The sequence below is a fragment of the Podarcis melisellensis genome (genome assembly GCF_964234715.1).
Source record: "Podarcis melisellensis genome assembly, chromosome: 8".
Taxonomy (NCBI): Eukaryota; Metazoa; Chordata; class Lepidosauria; order Squamata; family Lacertidae; genus Podarcis; species Podarcis melisellensis.
In genome coordinates, this window is record NC_138540.1 from 83647042 (window position 1) to 83665382 (window position 18341).

An 18341-nucleotide genomic window follows, 5' to 3' on the forward strand; every position below is an offset into this window, starting at 1 on the left:
GCCATCAGAGGGCTCGTTCCTGCCTCTTCCAGCCTTCTCTTTGCCTGTGATCATTACTATGAGGGTTTGGTCTCCACACAGAGCATGTTAAAACACCTGTCAGAATGGCTGATGCCTGAAACTTTAGCAATGGGGTACGGATTAGAGCCTCGCTGAAGATGTCTCATGTGGATTAGCAGGAAGCTTGGAAGTTCCCCTCTGTGTTTCAGCTGCACTTTGAGCACCTTGCCCCAGTCAGGTCGCAGTCAACCCCCCCAGTATCCACTGTAACAGCTTCCCCCTGCCACATCCTCTATGAACTCACTCATGTTCTCTATGTCCAGGGAGTCAACCACAGACCGCTTGTGCTCGTCACTGGCGATGGCCCGCTCAAAAGCCTTCTGCTTCACAATCTTATTGCACTCCTGATACTTCATCTTAGCATCCTTGTCGTTCGGCTTCACCTTGACAACCTGTGGGCAGAGGAGGGAATTTATACATATTCACCATCTACAAGTTGGGAATCTCGTAAATTCAGGCCTGAGCCTTTGTGTGCAACACCAATTTCTCAAAATGCGGTTTCAAGCGGATAACAATCTTATTATGCTGTTTTACAGTTATTACTGTGCATTTACAAGATATTGTAAACCGTCCTGAAATGTGGCCTATGAAGTCCGGTAGTAAACAAGCTACTTTGACATGTTTCTCTCCTCTTTTTGCTCTCCATCACAAAAAACCTACAATGTCCTCACACGTACTATGTTGGCACATGGAGCTGTATCCATTTTTTGCCGCATCTGCTCCATTTCTTGCCGAAACCTTTCCAACCAACAACACGCAGCACCCCTTGTCCACAGGCCTTGTCTGCCACACACTCTTAAAAACTTCTGAGCAAATAGAATGCTCATGAACATTCCTGAGCCACTGAGCTACTGGATAAAGGTAAAGGTAAAGGGACCCCTGGCCATTAGGTCCAGTCGTGGCCGACTCTGGGGTTGGGGCGCTCATCTTGCTTTATTGGCCGAGGGAGCCGGCGTACAGCTTCCGGGTCATGTGGCCAGCATGACTAAGCCGCTTCTGGCGAACCTGAGCAGTGCACGGAAACGCCATTTACCTTCCCGCCGGAGCGATACCTATTTATCTACTTGCACTTTGACGTGCTTTCGAACTGCTAGGTTGGCAGGAGCAGGGACCGAGCAACGGGAGCTCACCCTGTCACGGGGATTTGAACCGCCGACCCTCTGATCGGCAAGTCTGCGTCCCCCAAGCTACTAGATAGGGTGGGCTTATATCACTCTGCTGAAACTGGAAGCCATCTACATTTACCTCGGGGTTTTGCCCCTCCCCACTCTTAACACCTCTGATAAATTGACAGAGCATTCCCCACCCCAAAACCCCTGCATATTCTGTCCTTAACCTGATAATCCTTTCGTCTCTGATCACTGTCAAGGCTGGGGGCACGGGTGGCGCTGTGGTCTAAACCACTGAGCCTCTTGGGCTTTCCGATTAGAAAGTCGGTGGTTCGAATCCCCGCAATGGGATGAGCCCCCATTGCTCTGTCCCAGCTCTTGCCAACCTAGCAGTTTGAAAGCATGCCAATGCAAGTAGATAAATAGGTACTGCTGCAGCAGGAAGGTAAACAGCGTTTCCATGCGCTCTGGCTTCCATCACGATGTTCCGTTGCACCAGAAGCGGTTTAGTCCTGCTGGCCACACGACCCAGAAAGCTATTTGTGGACAAATGCTGGCTCCCTTGGCCTGAAAGTGAGATGAGCGCCGCAACCACATAGTCGCCTCTAACTGAACATAACTGTCCAGGGGTCTTTTACCTTTTATTGTCAGAGCTCCACAAAGCCAATTGCTGGGTGGCCAATCGCAATCACCCTTCCCCATCTTGCCCAGAACAATACAGTGGTGCCTCGCAAGACAAAAAACCCGCTAGACGAAAGGGTTTTCCGTTTTGCGATGCGCTTCGCAAGACGAATTTCCCTCGTTTTGCGAGTCTTGCGATTTTTTTCGCTCCGCCCCCCCTTTCTAAGCCTCTAAGCTGCTAATAGCCTTTTAGCCGCTAAGCCGCTAAGCCTTTAATAGCCGCTAAGCCGCTAATAGCGCTAATCCGCTAAGCCGCTAATAGGGTTGCTTCACAAGACGAAAAAACCGCTAGACGAAGAGACTCACAGAACGGATTATTTTCGTCTTGCAAGGCACCACTGTAATGCCATCCGAAATTAAGGTAGGGGTGTGTGTGTGTGTTTGTGTTTGTGTTTGTGTGTGTGTGTTTGGACATGTGTCTTCTCTAACTCTGTCCTGGAGCTTGGAGAACATGGAACATCAGGAATCTGCTACGCTGCTCAAAAGAGGTTCCTTTGTTACTTTGCCACACTCTCGTGCGAATGAGAGAAGGCCACACGCCTCCCACAAGTCTTCTGTCTGAGTAGTGGGACTGGGGAGAGGAAGAGGGTCGTGGTGGTGATGGTCTGGCATTGTCCACAAATAATGGCTGGCTAGAAAGCCGAGCCAAGATTTGTGGACTTCTGAGGAATTATTCAAAGCTGACACTGGCTTCGCAATCTTAGCCCAGTGTGAAGCAACACCCCCCCCCGCCACTGCGCCAACCCTAGATGCTCAAGAGGAGAAAGCCGCCACCCTGCTTACCGTCTCATAGTCCCGCAAGGCAGCCTTGAACTTGCCCAGGGCCATGTTGCTGGTGGCCCGCCTGTAATAGCCCTTGATGTACTTCTTGTCCAGCTCGATGGACTTGGTGGCATCGGCCAGGGCGTAGCCGTAGCATTCCGTCCGCAAGTAGGCCAGGCTCCGGTTGCCATAGTAGATGGCGTTGGTGGGGTTCAGTTCAATGGCCTGGGTGTAATACTTCACGGCGTTCTCATAGTCCTTTGCTGGGAGAAGAGGGGGGGACAGGCAGGAAACGGCTGTTATTAGGGAGCCATTGCATGCTGCCAGAAGCACCCCTTTGGCTACGGAGGCCGGAGGTGCAACTAAACAGATGCCAAGCTTTTATTATTTCATTAAATTTCCAATACTGCCATGACAGGGCGGTTTAAAATATAAAAGCACAAAAATGCACAACAAAGCAACAAAGCAAAACTGTTATTCACACAAGGAAGAGAAGGAAGGCGAGGTGTGAGAAGCTAATCCGTGGAAGGCTCACCTGTGCCGTTTACACGCAGGAGTGGGCTATGCACAAAATCAGAGAGCTGAAAGGGACCTTGAGGGTCATCTAGTCTAACCCCCTGCAACGCAGGGATCTCAACCGTACCGGACCCTGCTTTGCTTTGCATGAGTATGTCTAAACTGCTTTTAAAGTCATCAGAGTTGGCATGAAGAGGACAAAGAGACTGGGGAAAAGCAGGTCGGGATATCCCAGAGTTCTCCTCTCTTCTGTCAAGAGGAAGCAACATTCCTCCATGACAGGAAGAGGCACCCTGGGAAGGGGGGCCTAACTCCGGTGCAATTCACCTAAATGTTCAAGCAGAAAGGCACACAGTGCATACGATACGATACAATATATTTATTGTCATTGTCCCTTGCGGAACAATGAAATTGAAAAACTACATAAAACTACATAAAAACTACATAAAACATTCAAAAACCCCTAAAAACTCTAAAACCCCATTTTAAAATACACTATACTACAGAGACCCCTTATGCTGCGTTTAGAACCAGAATTGCATTAACGTAGAAACTGTTTTTCAGGCGGCTAGTCCTGGCCTTTATTACCCTATACCTTCTTCCAGAAGGCAGAAGCTGAAAGAGATCATTTCCGGGGTGCGCACTATCATGTGCTATCTCTGCTGCTTTCTTATGGCACCTGGCAGCATAGATTTGATCTAAGGTGGGAAGAGTGCACCCAATTATTCTCTCTGCAGTCTTTACAACCCTGGATAGCATTGTTTTTTCCCTGGCCGTGCAGCTCCCAAACCACACACACAGACCATAAGTAGTACGCTCTCCACAGTGCAATGGTAGAATGCCATCAACAGGTCCTTTGAGAGACTGTTTTTCTGGAGGATTCTCAGAAAATATAACCTCTGCTGTGCTCTCTTCACCAGGTCTTTGCTGTTCTCTCCCCAGGTTAGGTCGTCTCTCAGCTCCATTCCCAGAAAACGAAACACTGAGACCTGTTCCACGCACTTCCCCTCAATAATAAGTGGCTGAATATTCAATTTACATTTCCTAAAATCCACAATGATCTCTTTTGTTTTCTTTAAGTTAAGCAGTAAGTTTTTTCCCCTGCACCACTCCCCCAACTGCTCAACTTCCTCCCTATAGGCCGTCTCCCCCTCTCCAGCTGTAATTAAACCAACCACCGTTGTATCATTTGCGAACTTAATGATCTTATTACTGGGGTATTTGGGGGCACAGTCAGCTGTATACAGCGTGTATAAACGTGGGCTCAACACACACCCCTGCGGCATCCCCATATTTGTGATGAGATCTGCAGAGATGTGGCATATAGCTCAGTCAGTAGAGCCTGAGACTCTCAGGGCTGTGGGTTTGAGCCCCACATTGGGCAAAAGATTTTTGCATCACAGGGGGTTAGACTAGACTAGACGGTTCCTTCCAATTCTATGATTCTTCTATAAAGAAGAATCCACATTTTAGCTCCCTTCTGGTGTTACCTTCTTGGCCAGCGAAAGACATTGACCTCAGCGTGAACATGACCCAAGGTCACCTCTAGATGATACGTTAATAGCTTAGACCAGCTTCCCCCAAGCTGCTGGCCTCCAGATGGGAGTATCAGGTTGGTGGAAGCTGGTTTAGACCAAGATGATAGCTGTATGGTAAGCAGACACATGTCTGTGCAGCTGCTCCCTTTCCTACACAAGCCCCGAGGCACCTATGAACAACAACAACAACCCTGTTCCTTATTGCCTAAGAATCAGAAACACAAATGCAGATCCACAGGTGCTCCATTCATCATGTGTTTCCGCTGTTCCTATTATGTCCACCCCACAGACTTTCCCTCCCCACACTGCGATGCTGGTAAGATGGACTGTTGGCTACTCCCAAAGTGCAGAGGTGGGTGGGTCTTTTGGGGGAGCGTTCCCCCCATTCAGCTTCACTATAAACCTCCACAGCTGCAGCCCCTCCCTCTTGCATGAATGTAACCTCAGTTTCTTTGCCCTCGCCCATCTCAAAGCAGCCCCCAGACATGGTTTTAAGGTTCCCACAACCCGATCAGAGATGGACAAGAAAGGCATAGCTGCATGTTATCGGCACGCTGGTGAAATGGAAGCCCAAACCTTTGGATGACTCCCCTCTCTGGTTCCATGTAGATGTTAGAGCATGGGGGACAATACAGACCCCCTGGAACCCCGTAAGCTAAGGGGCAAAGAGCAAGAGCTCTCCCTCACCATACGTTTCCGAGCACAATTCAAAGTGTTGGTGCTGACCTTTAAAGCCCTAAACGGCCTCGGTCCAGTATATCTGAAGGAGCGTCTCCTCCCCCATCGTTCTGCCCGGACACTGAGGTCCAGCTCCGAGGGCCTTCTGGCGGTTCCCTCACTGCGAGAGGCCAAGTTACAGGGAACCAGGCAGAGGGCCTTCTCGGTAGTGGCGCCTGCCCTGTGGAACGCCCTCGCAGCAGATGTCAAAGCGATAAACATCTACCTGACATTCAGAAGACATCTGAAGGCAGCCCTGTTCAGGGAAGTTTTTAATATGTGACATTTCAGTGTATCTTTTATCTTTGTTGGAAGCCGCCCAGAGTGGCTGGGGAAACCCAACCAGATGGGCAGGGTACAAATAATAAATTATTATTATTATTATTATTATTATTATTATTATTATTATTATTATTATTATTATCATCTGGGCATGCCTGTCCAGGAAGGAGCAAAACCACCAAAGAGCCTCCGAAGTCTAGCCCCGACAGACAATCCAGGCTGATACCAATGCTAGTGGTATCAAAAGGAGCTGAGGTTCAGGAAAACTAACAGAGCAGCACTCCTCACTCCATCCTCCTGGCCCACTCTCAGGTGTAAAGTCATCTGCTGGCAAAGTAAGCCTTCATCTGTCTCATAACTGGGCCTGAAGCCAGACTGCAACGGATCCGGGTCATCAGCGCCCTCTAAGGCTGAACAACCGTCCTCAGGCCCCCTCCAGACAGAAAGGCTGATGAGACTGATCCACCATCTCTAAGCCACAAACCTGGTGAGCTGTAAAATGCCAACAGATGCAGAGCTTTGGACAGCACAGCAAGCAGCGTACCAACTTCCTGTGCCCAAAACGCGCTAGTTAAAAGCATCTCCTTGCTTTGCTTTTCCGCTTACAGCCTGGAAAGGTCTTCAGCTGGGCTCTCCATACAGAGGGGCGCTGGTTCCCCTTCCTCAAACAGGTCTCAACGTAGGGGGGACAGCCTTTTCTATTGCTCTCTCCATTGCAAAGGCAACCAGGACCCAATACTGTCCCCAGAGCTTATTTTACCTTTAGAATCTTTTTTAACCATGCACACGAATACCTAGGAGCAAGTCCCACTGGGCGCATGCATAGGAAGGAGCTGTTAAACAGACCTTGGAGGCCCAATGAAATTATGGAAGGAAATGACTCCTGTCTCTTGGGGCAGCTAGGAGAGGACATTCTCATTGACAATAATACTCCTCTTTAAATAAGCTCTTCTGCTTACTTGCTTAAGAATGCTGGAGAGACCAGCCAGATGGAGGTAGCCAAGATGCCGTCCAGAAATCTCCATGTGGTCACAAATAGACCCATGAAAGCCACAAAATGAACCTAGAGCCCAGCTAATTTCTAACACTGCCAATGCGGTTTACTTCTGAGTAGACAGGACTGTGCCATTAAACAACTTTCTGTAGCCAGAATCAGGGTGATAAAGAGTGACAAAATGGAAAGGTTCCTGTAAACCTTTAACAGATATTTTAGCAAGAAGCAAAGACTCTGATTTGCCTTAAGGATTTAAAGTTAGAACTTGGGTAGAAATAACGCTAGACTGACAACACAATCAAACTTCCCCCAACAAATTACAAGATATGCGTTTTGTGTATGCAGTGCCAGTGAGGACAGAAACCAAGAGTGCATTACGGCTCTGCTGAACTGAAATAACCAAACATGTGAATGTGGGGCAAGTTACCGCAGCTTATTTGACAAAATATAAAGAGACAGAATTACTCCAGAAAATAGAGAGAAATGTGCACATTTCCATATATGTGAAGCTGCCCTCACTTGTCTCCATGGATCCGTAGACGCCAGAATTACGAGGCTATAAAAACCTCGTTTCAGGGCATGAGCCAACATCACAGGGGATTAAAGGAGAACCATGTTCTGAAAGTTGGCAGAGGTTCTACCAAATGCAACAGAGTCCAAGAGGCCTGGATTGTTTAATTACAGAGTTGGTCATCATGTGACCCGAGGGCACAACGAAAGGTTAAGCATCATGGCTGCGGGAAGGCAGAAAAGCCTCCCAAATCCATCTTAAGAGCCTGGTGTCAAGGAAGGTGTTGGAGGCTTAAGAACAAGAGCTGATAGAGGCCTACTTGAAGGAAACCCCATTCTGCCATATCCCAAAATGGGAAGATGGACCAAGTCAGATCATTGGTCTATGTAGCCCAGTCTTGGTTGGCAATGGCAATCCAGGATTTCAGGCAGGAGACATTCCCAGACTCACCTGGATTTAACCTGGCACCTTCTGCATGCCAAGCAGATGTTCTACACCTGAGCTATCACACTTGCTCTAATAATCTGGGTCACTCCTTTACACTCTCCTAAACAGCACACCTCCACCACTTACTCAGCCAGAATTTCCCCATTCGTCTTAGATTCAACCCTCCTAATAAGAAAGTTATTGGGGAGAAAACCTCTTCAACAAGGCCATCTACTTCCTCACTGGGTGCTGTGGATCCAGCCTGCTGTTCAGCAATGCAAAAACTCTGCAAATCTGCTGCCACCTCCAGAGATTAGGATCCCTTTGAATGCTAATCCTGCAAATTGATCACAATGCTTCCCACCCCTGAATAGATCATTCTAGTGGACAGACTGTGTGTCATGGGATGGAAAGTAGAAAGTCTACTTGCTTGCAATTAATAGCTTTAATGTAACAGGGAGGAAGGAAGACCATTAACCTGTAATTTGCCTGGCGTTTTTCCTACCCAGGAGACATCAAGAACCCCAGTATGGGTAATTTCACACGTTCAAGTCACAGAGAGTTACAGTGGTGCCTCGCAAGACGAAAAGAATCCGTTCCGCGATTCTCTTCGTCTAGCAGTTTTTTCATCTTGCGAAGCAAGCCCATTGACAGCTTAGCGCTACAGCGGTCTAGCGGCTTTTAGCGATCAGCTGTTAAGCGGCTTATCAGCGGATCAGCTGTTAAGCGGCTTAGGAAAAGGGGAGGGAAAGCGAAAAAACCCCGCGGGAACTCGCAAGATTTTTTCGTCTTGCGAAAAACCCCATAGGGAAATTCGTTTTGCGAAGCGCCTCCAAAACGGAAAACCCTTTCGTCTAGCGGGTTTTCCGTCTTGCGAGGCATTCGTCTTGCGGGGCACCACTGTATTTGTTCCCTTGCGGGAAGCAAGGGAAGTGGTGGCTGCCCAGCTGTCCAACACATCTCACCTTTTAATTCCCCATGTGAAGCCCATACCTCTGCACATGTTTCTCCAATATGACATGGTCCCTTCTTCTCCCCCATGGAACCACAGATAACCCACCAACATCCCTAAAAAAAACCATCCAAGGAAGCCACTGTCGGCAGACCTGTGTTCCCATAAGTCGCTCTGCCCCAAGAGGACTCTTCTTCCTTCCAAGCCAAAATTAAGTCCTTCGCTTTGCTGCAAAATCCACTGGGTTCCAATTACAAACATGGTTGACTCCAATTGAAGACTGGAAAGAGCCTTTTGACAGCAGGAGCTTATTCCACAGCAGAATAATGTACTTCAGAAGGTGACAGACTCCTTTTTACTGCAAGTTTCTAAGGCAGGAGCTGTCTGGCTTCCTATCAGGGGGATGCTGTTGCAGCCGAATTCGCCGCTCAGCCAAAGGGGTTGAGCTGCAAGACCTTTGGGATCCTTCCCAATACTATGATTCTATGCCCTCTACCCCATGAGCTCCATCTCGCAGACAACCAGCCCAGGACAAATTTCATACTTCCTCCCTCACTGACTGAGCCCCCCTCGCCACACACATCCCAAGGGAGCATCTTCCTCGAAACCTCCTCCTTCATCAAATGGAGCCAGTGGTAGGGTTGCCATATGTCCTCCTTTTCCAGGACACGTCTTCTTTTTCACAGGTGCGTAAAATAAGAGTCATCACAGCGTTCCATGGTTAAAAGCGGAAGTCGGCAAATGTGTCCTCTTTTTTATCTTCAACATTTAATAATAATAATAATAATAATTTATTATTTATACCCCGCCCATCTGGCTGGGCTTCTGCAACCACTCTGGGCAGCTTCTAACAATATATTAAAATACTGTAATCCAAACATTAAAAACTTCCCTAAACAGGGCTGCCTTCAGATGTCTTCTAAAAGTCTGGTAGTTGTTCTCTTTGATATCTGGTGGGAGGGCTTTCCACAGGGCGGGTGCCACTACCGAGAAGGCCCTCTGCCTGCTTCCCTGTAACCTCACTTCTCGCAATGAGGGAACGGCCAGAAGGCCCTCGGCGCTGGACCTCAGTGTCCGGGCAGAACGATGGAGGTGGAGACACTCCTTCAGAGCGGAGGCACTCAGATTATGAGCTCTGGACTAGGACCAGGGTTCAAATCCCCATTTGGTCAGGAAGCTCACTGGGTATGACCTTGGGGGCCAGCGGCAGCCTCTCATCCTGACCTACCTCACAGAGTTGTTGTTGTTGTGGGGGTTCAACGGAAAGTGAGGGAGGGTGAAGGGGAGGAGCCATGCAGATTACTTTGAGCTCTTTGGAGAAGGCAGGAAATTAATGCACTAAACAGATAATTTATTATTATTATTATTAATGCTCCTCCTCATTAGTCCTCTCTCATGCAAAAAGCCCCCATGGGTGGCACAGGAGGCCCCTCCCTCACTCCACCCCCATCTCTTTCCCCACATTGTTGTTGTTTAGTCGTTTAGTCATGTCCGACTCTTCGTGACCCCCTGGTCCAGAGCATCCCAGGCACTCCTGTCTTCCACTGCCTCCTGCAGTATGGTCAAACTCATGCTGGTAGCTTCAAGAACACTGTCCAGCCATCTCCTCCTCCGTCATCCCCTTCTCCTTGTGCCCTCTATCTTTCCCAACACCAGGGTCTTTTCCAGGGAGTCTTCTCTTCTCATGAGGTGGCCAAAGTCTTGGAGCCTCAGCTTCAGGATCTGTCCTTCCAGTGAGCACTCAGGGCTGATTTCCTTCAGAATGGTTTGATTTCCCCACATTGGGACCCCCTAACTCTAATCAAAAAGCCCCCTCCCCACAAGCAGCCCAGCCCTCCCACTGGCCACCTCTTCACTCAGATGCCCCTCATTAGCTCCTCCCCTCTGGCAAACCCCGCCCCCTTTCCACGGCTCCTCCCCTCCTGACTCCGCCCATTTCCTCCTGGCTCCTCCCTCTAGGTGCCCCGCCCCCTTCCCCTCACGGCTCCTCCTCCCTGCCGGCCGCTACCTTTGAAGAAGTCGTTGGCCTGCGTCTTGAGGGCCTCGGCCCGCTCCAGCGCCCCCGGCTCGCCCTCCTGAGGCGGCCGCCCGGAGCTCCCGCCGCCGCCGCCGTTCTCCGCCCGCTCTCCCTCCGCCATCGCCGCCGGGCCGTAAAGCGAGCCGCCCTGACAACCAGCGGGCAAAGGGAGGAGGGGGAGAGAGAGCCCACCAGCCGTCAAGCGCGGCGGTCGCAAACAGGCACCTAGCGGGAAAAGAGCGCGGAGCGGGGGGCGGAGCCGGCGGGGACGTCACTTGACTGACGTGCGGAGGAAAAGGCTTGGCGCCCATGCGCAGAACCGAAGCTGGGAGGAATCCTGGTGGTTTCCCTTCTCTCGCGCCGAGCGACGCGCCCGACCACAGAGAGGGGAGCGGAGGGGATTCCTGCCTCAGACCCCGGCCTAGAGCGTCCTCCAGGACGAATGGAGGCGGAGCCAGCGCCATGATAGGCCGGCAGCCTAAGAAGGAGGTGTTACGCGATTGGCTGCGGCGGTGCCCGGAGAGCCACGATTGGTTGCTTTGTTAGGATAGGCCGGCTTCGAGAGCGAGCTGGAATCTCATTGGTCCGTGCCTATTTGCAGCTGGCAGGGGACGGCCTGTCGTCCTCTGAGCGCGTCACTTGTGTTGGAACACAGCGGAGGGGGAGGATCAGTGCAAATGCATGCGGGGGAATCGAAATCATAAATCGGACGCTGTTTTTTTATTGGAGAAAACCTTCGTCCTAAAGGATTCCACAGCAGCGTACAAAATATGTATTGTGTTGCTTTATTGTTATAGCAATATATTCAGATCATTTTTAATACAATATATTAATATCTATTAGGCATATATCTATTAACATATTCGATATCAATATCTATATATTATAAAGATAAAGATATCTATATAACATATAGATATTTTTCTCAGTAGTGATGTATGGAAGTGAGAGCTGGACCATCAAGAAGGCTGATCGCAGAAGAATGGATGCTTTTGAATTCTGGTGCTGGAGGAGACTCTTGAGAGTCCCATGGACTGCAAGAAGATCAAACCTCTCCATTCTGAAGGAAACCAGCCATGAGTGCTCACTGGAAGGACAGATCCTGAAGCTGAGGCTCCAAGACTTTGGCCGCCTCATGAGAAGAGAAGACTGCCTGGAAAAGACTCTGATGTTGGGAAAGATGGAGGGCACAAGGAGAAGGGGACGACAGAGGACGAGATGGCGGGACAGTGTTCTCGAAGTTACCAGCATGAGTTTGACCAAACTGCGGGAGGCAGTGGAAGACAGGAGTGCCTGGAGTGCTCCGGTCCAGGGGGGTCACGAAGAGTCGGACATGACTAAGAAACTAAACAACAACAATAGATATCTAATATATATTAAGTATATTGCTATAATAACAGTAAAGCAACACAATGTGATTAAAATGTAGTAAGAACGTCACCTCCACTGTTTGTCCAAGTTGGTGGCCTTCACGAGTTCATTCCGTTGTTGAACTATGTGCTGTGTGACACATACATTTATTTCCTGCTCAGGTTTCTGTGAAGGTTCTTCTGACCCTTCTTAAGGTTGCAAAGGGGTAAAACAGCGAGGAACCTTTCTGAGTTCTCCACAGCTGTGCATACACCCCAAATATATAAAGCACATGGCCTCCCCCAAAGAATCCTGGAAACTACAATTCCCAGCTCCATTAACAAACGGTAGTGTAGGCAGCCTTATCCAGGATGGAGAATGACCGGTTCTGCTGTTTGTAAGGGCAGAGAGATGTGGTCAGCTGCAAGAATGGACTAACGACAAGTGAAGAATCAACTGGACATTCAGTAAGAGATGATGCGGCTATGGGAGGAAATGATTGACATGTCTGCAACAGAAGCGGGAAACCTGATTTTAAGAAATTGTATTAAAGTAATCCCAAACAGGAATTAAGGTTGCCGGAAGAAATATCAACAACCTCAGATATGCAGATGACACAACCTTGATGGCAGAAAGTGAGGAGGAATTAAAGAACCTTTTAATGAGGGTGAAAGAGGAGAGGGCAGAATATGGTCTGAAGCTCAGCATCAAAAAAACGAAGATCGTGGCCACTGGTCCCGTCACCTCCTAGCAAATAGAAGGGGAAGAAAAGGAGGCGGTGAGAGATTTTACTTTCTTGGGCTCCATGATCACTGCAGATGGTGACAGCAGTCACGAAATTAAAAGACGCCTGCTTCCTGGGAGAAAAGCAATGACAAACCTAGAGAGCATCTTAAAAAGCAGAGACATCACCTTGCCAACAAAGGTCCGTAAAGTTAAAGCTATGGTTTTCCCAGTAGTGATGTATGGAAGTGAGAGCTGGACCATCAAGAAGGCTGATCGTCGAAGAATTGATGCTTTTGAATTATGGTTCTGGTGGCGACTCTTGAGAGTCCCATGGACCTCAAGAAGATCAAACCTCTCCATTCTGAAGGAAATCAGCCCTGAGTGCTCACTGGAAGGACAGATCCTGAAGCTGAGGCTCCAAGACTTTGGCCACCTCATGAGAAGAGAAGACTCCCTGGAAAAGACCCTGATGTTGGGAAAGATGGAGGGCACAAGAAGAAGGGGATGACAGAGGAGGAGATGGCTGGACAGTGTTCTCGAAGCTACTAGCATGAGTCTGACCAAACTGCAGGAGACAGTGGAAGGAATGTTCTGGTCCATGGGGTCATGAAGAGTCGGACACGACTAAACAACAACAACAACAATTTTGTTTGATTTGTAATAATTTGGAAAATAAGTAAAAATTATTTGGGGGGGGGGGAGAATGACGGGTTCCCATTTTGTAGAACATAAAGCTTGGCTGTATTCCTGTTAGTCCGTACCATATAAAATCCATTTTCCTTCCCTTGCAAATTGCACATATGATCAACTTGCAACTTTAATTTGCACAATCACAGCTTTACATGCTTGCCGGCTGCAATCACACAAACACGAGGCAGAGAGCTTAAAAGCTCTTTCTGCATGGGATCCTCCCAGAGCTTAAAAAAGATCTCTGCCCTGCGTGAAGGCGGGGGGGGGAGGATAGCTCAGCACGCTAGATTCAGAAATGTACGGATGGTTGTGCAGGGGTGTTTCTGGGGTTGTTTTGACTATACACAATTTTGGCTTTACACACAATCCCCGGGACATAAACACTACATACAGTAAGTTATGAACCATCTGTGCCAGTACAGTTAACTGTTGTGAATGTTAGATGTGAGCCTGCCTTTGAAAATGATCTGGAAGCTTCAGTTGGTCCAAAATGCAGCAAGATAACCTACTGGGACTGGATGACAGAATCATGTTATATGGGTGCTCTGTCATCGGCACTGGCTGCCAGCCCAGTTCAAAGCACTGTACTGGGCAAAGCGTAAAAAAAGGGACACGGTTGGCGCTGTGGGTTAAACCACAGAGCCTAGGGCTTGCTGATCAGAAGGTCGGCAGCTCAAAACCCATGACGGGGTGAGCTCCCGTTGCTGGGTCCCTGCTCCTGCCACCCTAGCAGTTTGAAAGCACACCAGTGCAAGTAGATAAATAGGTACCGCTCCAGCAGGAAGGTAAATGGTGTTTCCGTGTGCTGCTCTGGTTCCAGCTTAGTCATGCTGGCCACATGACTCTGAAGCTGTAAGCCAGCTCCCTCGGCCAATAAAGTGAGATGAGTACCGCAACCCCAGAGTCGTCCATGACTGGACCCAATGGTCAGGGGTCCCTTTACCTTGTTAAAGCGTAAAAAAATGGGCATTGCCCAAAAGGTCATTTTTTGAGATGCAGGGCAAAGGAAAGCCTTTTGTCTCAGTATAACAGCAGGGAACCTGTGGAAGCAGTCTGTTTTTTATATGTATTGTTACACGCCACGCCAGTCTCCAAGCGGTGAGAGATTTCATGGGCGCTTACTTGGGGTTCATGTTTCCTTTGGAAATGAGGCAAAGCAAAGATTGTGGTGTCTTTATTATATATGGTTTAGGTTGGCATCCACCTGCTGGGAGACAATGAAACAGTGTGCATTGGAGGAGGGGGTGAAGTCAAACCATCAGAGAGTTACAGCACCTGCTCTAGCTACAAAAACCAATGCAGGAGAGACATGTTTTGTTGCAGCTGGGGCAGATAACGGGATCTGGTTGTGCTGATGTAGGTGTATCACGGCGTAACTTCTTTCTGTTCCTCCTGGTGGTCATATGGTTTATTTACACATACTGTATATACAATCTCAGCCTATGATGGAGGGGCTCAAAGCATTACACTCCGAGAGGCTCATGCTTCTCCCATGGCCAGAGTTTTGGAAGCTGGCAGAAATCGGTCATGGCCCCTCTGTCTCTCTGCTTCAGCTTGCTGCGTTGAACAGGCTGCCATCTCCTGGAACATGCCACAGCTGACCGACATCCTAAAAACTCCAAACGCTTCTGTCTCCGCCCAACTCAGAGCTCAGGGTGGGGCGCCACCCATCTGCCACAAGGTTCCCACTTTCTTAATGCTTAAATTCTAACAGCAGGAATTGAGGGGGGCCTGGCACCCCCGGCTCACGCAGAAGAATGTGAAATGTCACCACACTCTGCAGTCGGGACAGCTAAGCCAACTGTATTGTGAGAAATGTAAGCCAGCCCAGGCTAGTTGTTTAAAGGAAGGGGGCCAGCTGAAATGCACCCACAGTGAAGTTCAATGGAAGGGTGAGGAGACCCTGGCTCTGCAAGATGCTCAGGTTGCCAAGCCGCTGCAAGAAGGGTCCCCCTCACACACACACACCCCCGTTAAACCTTCCCAGAGGGAGTGGAAGGAGTTGTGGAAGGGGCTGGAGTTGTGGAGGGTGGGGAATTAGGAAGGTTTAGGTTTGGCAAAAGGGAGTAGGTGGGGTTGGTGAGCAGAGAGGGAGCAAGGGCAGAGTCCCTCATTTGATAGATGATATACAGTGGTACCTTGTGTGATGGCCTGGGACTCAGGCTCGGACTTGGAACCAGAGGAGTCTCAGTCCGCACCGGATCCTTTGCCTCAGGCATCCCCTGAACCAAGTCTGGGGCCTGATCCTGAAGAGTCCCAGTCTGCACAGGTTCCCTTGCAACAAACACCAGCTGGGCCGAGTCAGTGGCCTGAGCCTGCCCTAGCTCCAGATTAAAGTAGTACCTCGGGTTACATACACTTCAGGTTACATATGCTTCAGGTTACAGACTCCACTAACCCAGAAATAGTACCCTGGGTTAAGAACTTTGCTTCAGGATGAGTACAGTAATCATGCTCCGGTGGCGCAGAAGCAGCAGGAGGCCCCATTATCTAAAGTGGTGCTTCAGGGTAAGTAGTTTCGGGTTAAGAACAGACCTCTGGAACGAATTAAGTACTTAACCCATGGTACCACTGTACTTTCTTGCGTTCAGCTGGGCCATCACTTACAGCTGCTCCACTACTGGTTTGGTCAGGGGAGACTGAGGCGGCCCCTGGGTCTAGTAACCCACTGACGGCTCCTGAGCTGCAGAGACTAAGGTCTGAGAGAAGGAGAGACCTGAGTACTTGCAGGAGGAGTGCTTGCCTTTGGGCGAAACAGGGAGGTGAGTCGCCAGGGGATCAGGACCGGCCGCTACCCCAACAAAGATAAAAGGCTGTCGGACCCCGCCCCAGGTTGCGGGAGCAACATTGCTGTATGCTAGATCCTGCCTGAGATCCTGTACCTGTCCTTACCTGGTTCCTGCCTTGTGTCCTGCCTTGGCCCTGTCGGACTGACTCCCAGCGGAACCTTCGCATTCTGGACTGGTGCTGGACCACGTTTCATGGGTTATCCCGAGGCCCAGCACACCTTGGTTCTCAAATGCCTTGGTACTCAATCAACCTGGAACCCAAACACTGCAAACCCAGAAGTGTTCCAGTTTGCAAACTTTTTTGGGAAGCTGAACTTGCTCCGTTTTGAGTGTCACGCTTCCGATTTGAGTACCACACTTCTATCTTGAGTGTTACGCTGATGTCTCTCTGTTTTCGCTATTTATTTTGAATTTTTGTTTTTGCGGCTCTTTTTGTTTTGTTTTTGTGGCTGTGTAGAACCCAGTTCAGCGACTGATTGACTGATTGTGCGACTGCAGTACATTGTTCTGCCTGGACACTGAGGTCCAGCGCCGAGGGTTCCCTTGCTGCGAGATGCCAAGTTGCAGGGAACCAGGCAGAGGGCCTTCTCGGTGGTGGCACCCGCCCTGTGGAACGCCCTCCCGTCAGATGTAAAAGAGAACAATTACCAAACTTTTAGAAGACGTCTGAAGGCAGCCTTGTTTAGGGAAGCTTTTAATGTTTAATAGGTTATTGTATTTTAGTGTTCTGTTGGAAGCCGCCCAGAGTGGCTTGGGAAACCCAGCCAGATGGGCAGGGTATAAATATAATAATAATAATAATAATAATAATAATAATAATAATAATAATAATAATAATTACATTGTTTATTGCTTTCATTTTATGGATCAATGGTCTTGTTAGATAGCAAAATTCATGTTAAAATATGGCTGTTTTAAGGGTTGTTTATAAAAGTCTGGAACAGATTAATTCGTTTTCCATTACTTACTATGGGAAAGCGCGCCTTGGTTTTGGACTTCTGGAACAGATTAAGTTTGAGAACCAAGGTACCACTGCAGATTAAGTTTGAGAACCAAACAGATTAAGTTTGAGAACCAAGGTACCACTGCATAGCAGTCACATAGAAGAGGGAACGAGCTTGTCTCCTCCTCCTCTGGAGGGTAGAACTCGAACCCATGGCTTCAAGTTACAAGAAAGGAGATTCGGACTAAACATTCTGACAGTAAGAGCTGTTTGACGGTGGAAAAGTCTCCCTCGGGAAGGTTGTGGACTGTCCTTCCTTGGAGGTTTTTGAGCAGAGGTTGGGTGGCCATCTGTCATGGATGCTTTAGTTGAGATTCCTGCATTGCAGGGGGTTGGACTAGATGACCACAGGGGTCCCTTCCAACTCTACAATTCTCTGTTTCCTTAGAAGAACCTGTTTCAAAAGAGTGCTGCCTGGGTTGTATGCTGCAGCCAGACACTCTCAAGGGCAGGATCAACCCCCCAGCCCCCACTGCATTCCATGACAGTTGCTCTGGCTCCGTTTCCAATGACCCAGTGACTCATTTCCCTTGCGCTGCCTTCCCAGAGCAGGATTTAGATCTGAGCCAGACACGAGCCGTGCCGTTACAGAACGTCAAAGCAGAGTCCCGCATGCCAGCCCCGCCTCAAAGGGCTGGCGGCGGCTTCTGCATCTGTTTATAGTAACATCATACTTGGAAAATTATGCCTCATCCTGCTAGCGTGTGCTGGGTTTTGAAAACTGTGGTGGAATATGGGATAGAGGGTGAGAATGCCATATGTTTAACCACAAATCCTACCCCCGCCCCGTGTTTAGCTATCCATGTTAATGCTTATCTATTTTGTGAATTTTGTGAAGGGACGCGGGTGGCGCTGTGGGTAAAACCTCAGCGCCTAGGACTTGCTGATCGCATGGTCGGCGATTCGAATCCCTGCGGCGGGGTGCGCTCCCGTCGTTCGGTCCCAGCGCCTGCCAACCTAGCAGTTCGAAAGCACCCCCGGGTGCAAGTAGATAAATAGGGACCGCTTACCAGCGGGAAGGTAAACGGCGTTCCGTGTGCTGCGCTGGCTCGCCAGATGCAGCTTGTCACGCTGGCCACGTGACCCGGAAGTGTCTGCGGACAGCACTGGCTCCCGGCCTATAGAGTGAGATGAGCGCACAACCCCAGAGTCTGGCAAGACTGGCCCATACGGGCAGGGGTACCTTTACCTTTTATTTTGTGAATTTAAATCAGAGGT

The 18341-nt window shown here is 49.2% G+C and overlaps 1 protein-coding gene across 1 annotated transcript in view; it reads right to left on the bottom strand.

Annotated features, from left to right (window-relative positions):
* Positions 1-11044, bottom strand: part of PPP5C (protein phosphatase 5 catalytic subunit) — a 35512-nt gene extending 24468 nt beyond the window's left edge. Inside the window, 4 exon segments of the mRNA XM_081922131.1 lie at positions 305-452; positions 2634-2875; positions 10557-10734; positions 10736-11044. Of these exon segments, the coding sequence (XP_081778257.1) occupies positions 305-452; positions 2634-2875; positions 10557-10734; positions 10736-11029 (862 nt within the window). The 5' untranslated portion in view covers positions 11030-11044.
* Between the last annotated feature and the right edge of the window lie 7297 nt (positions 11045-18341).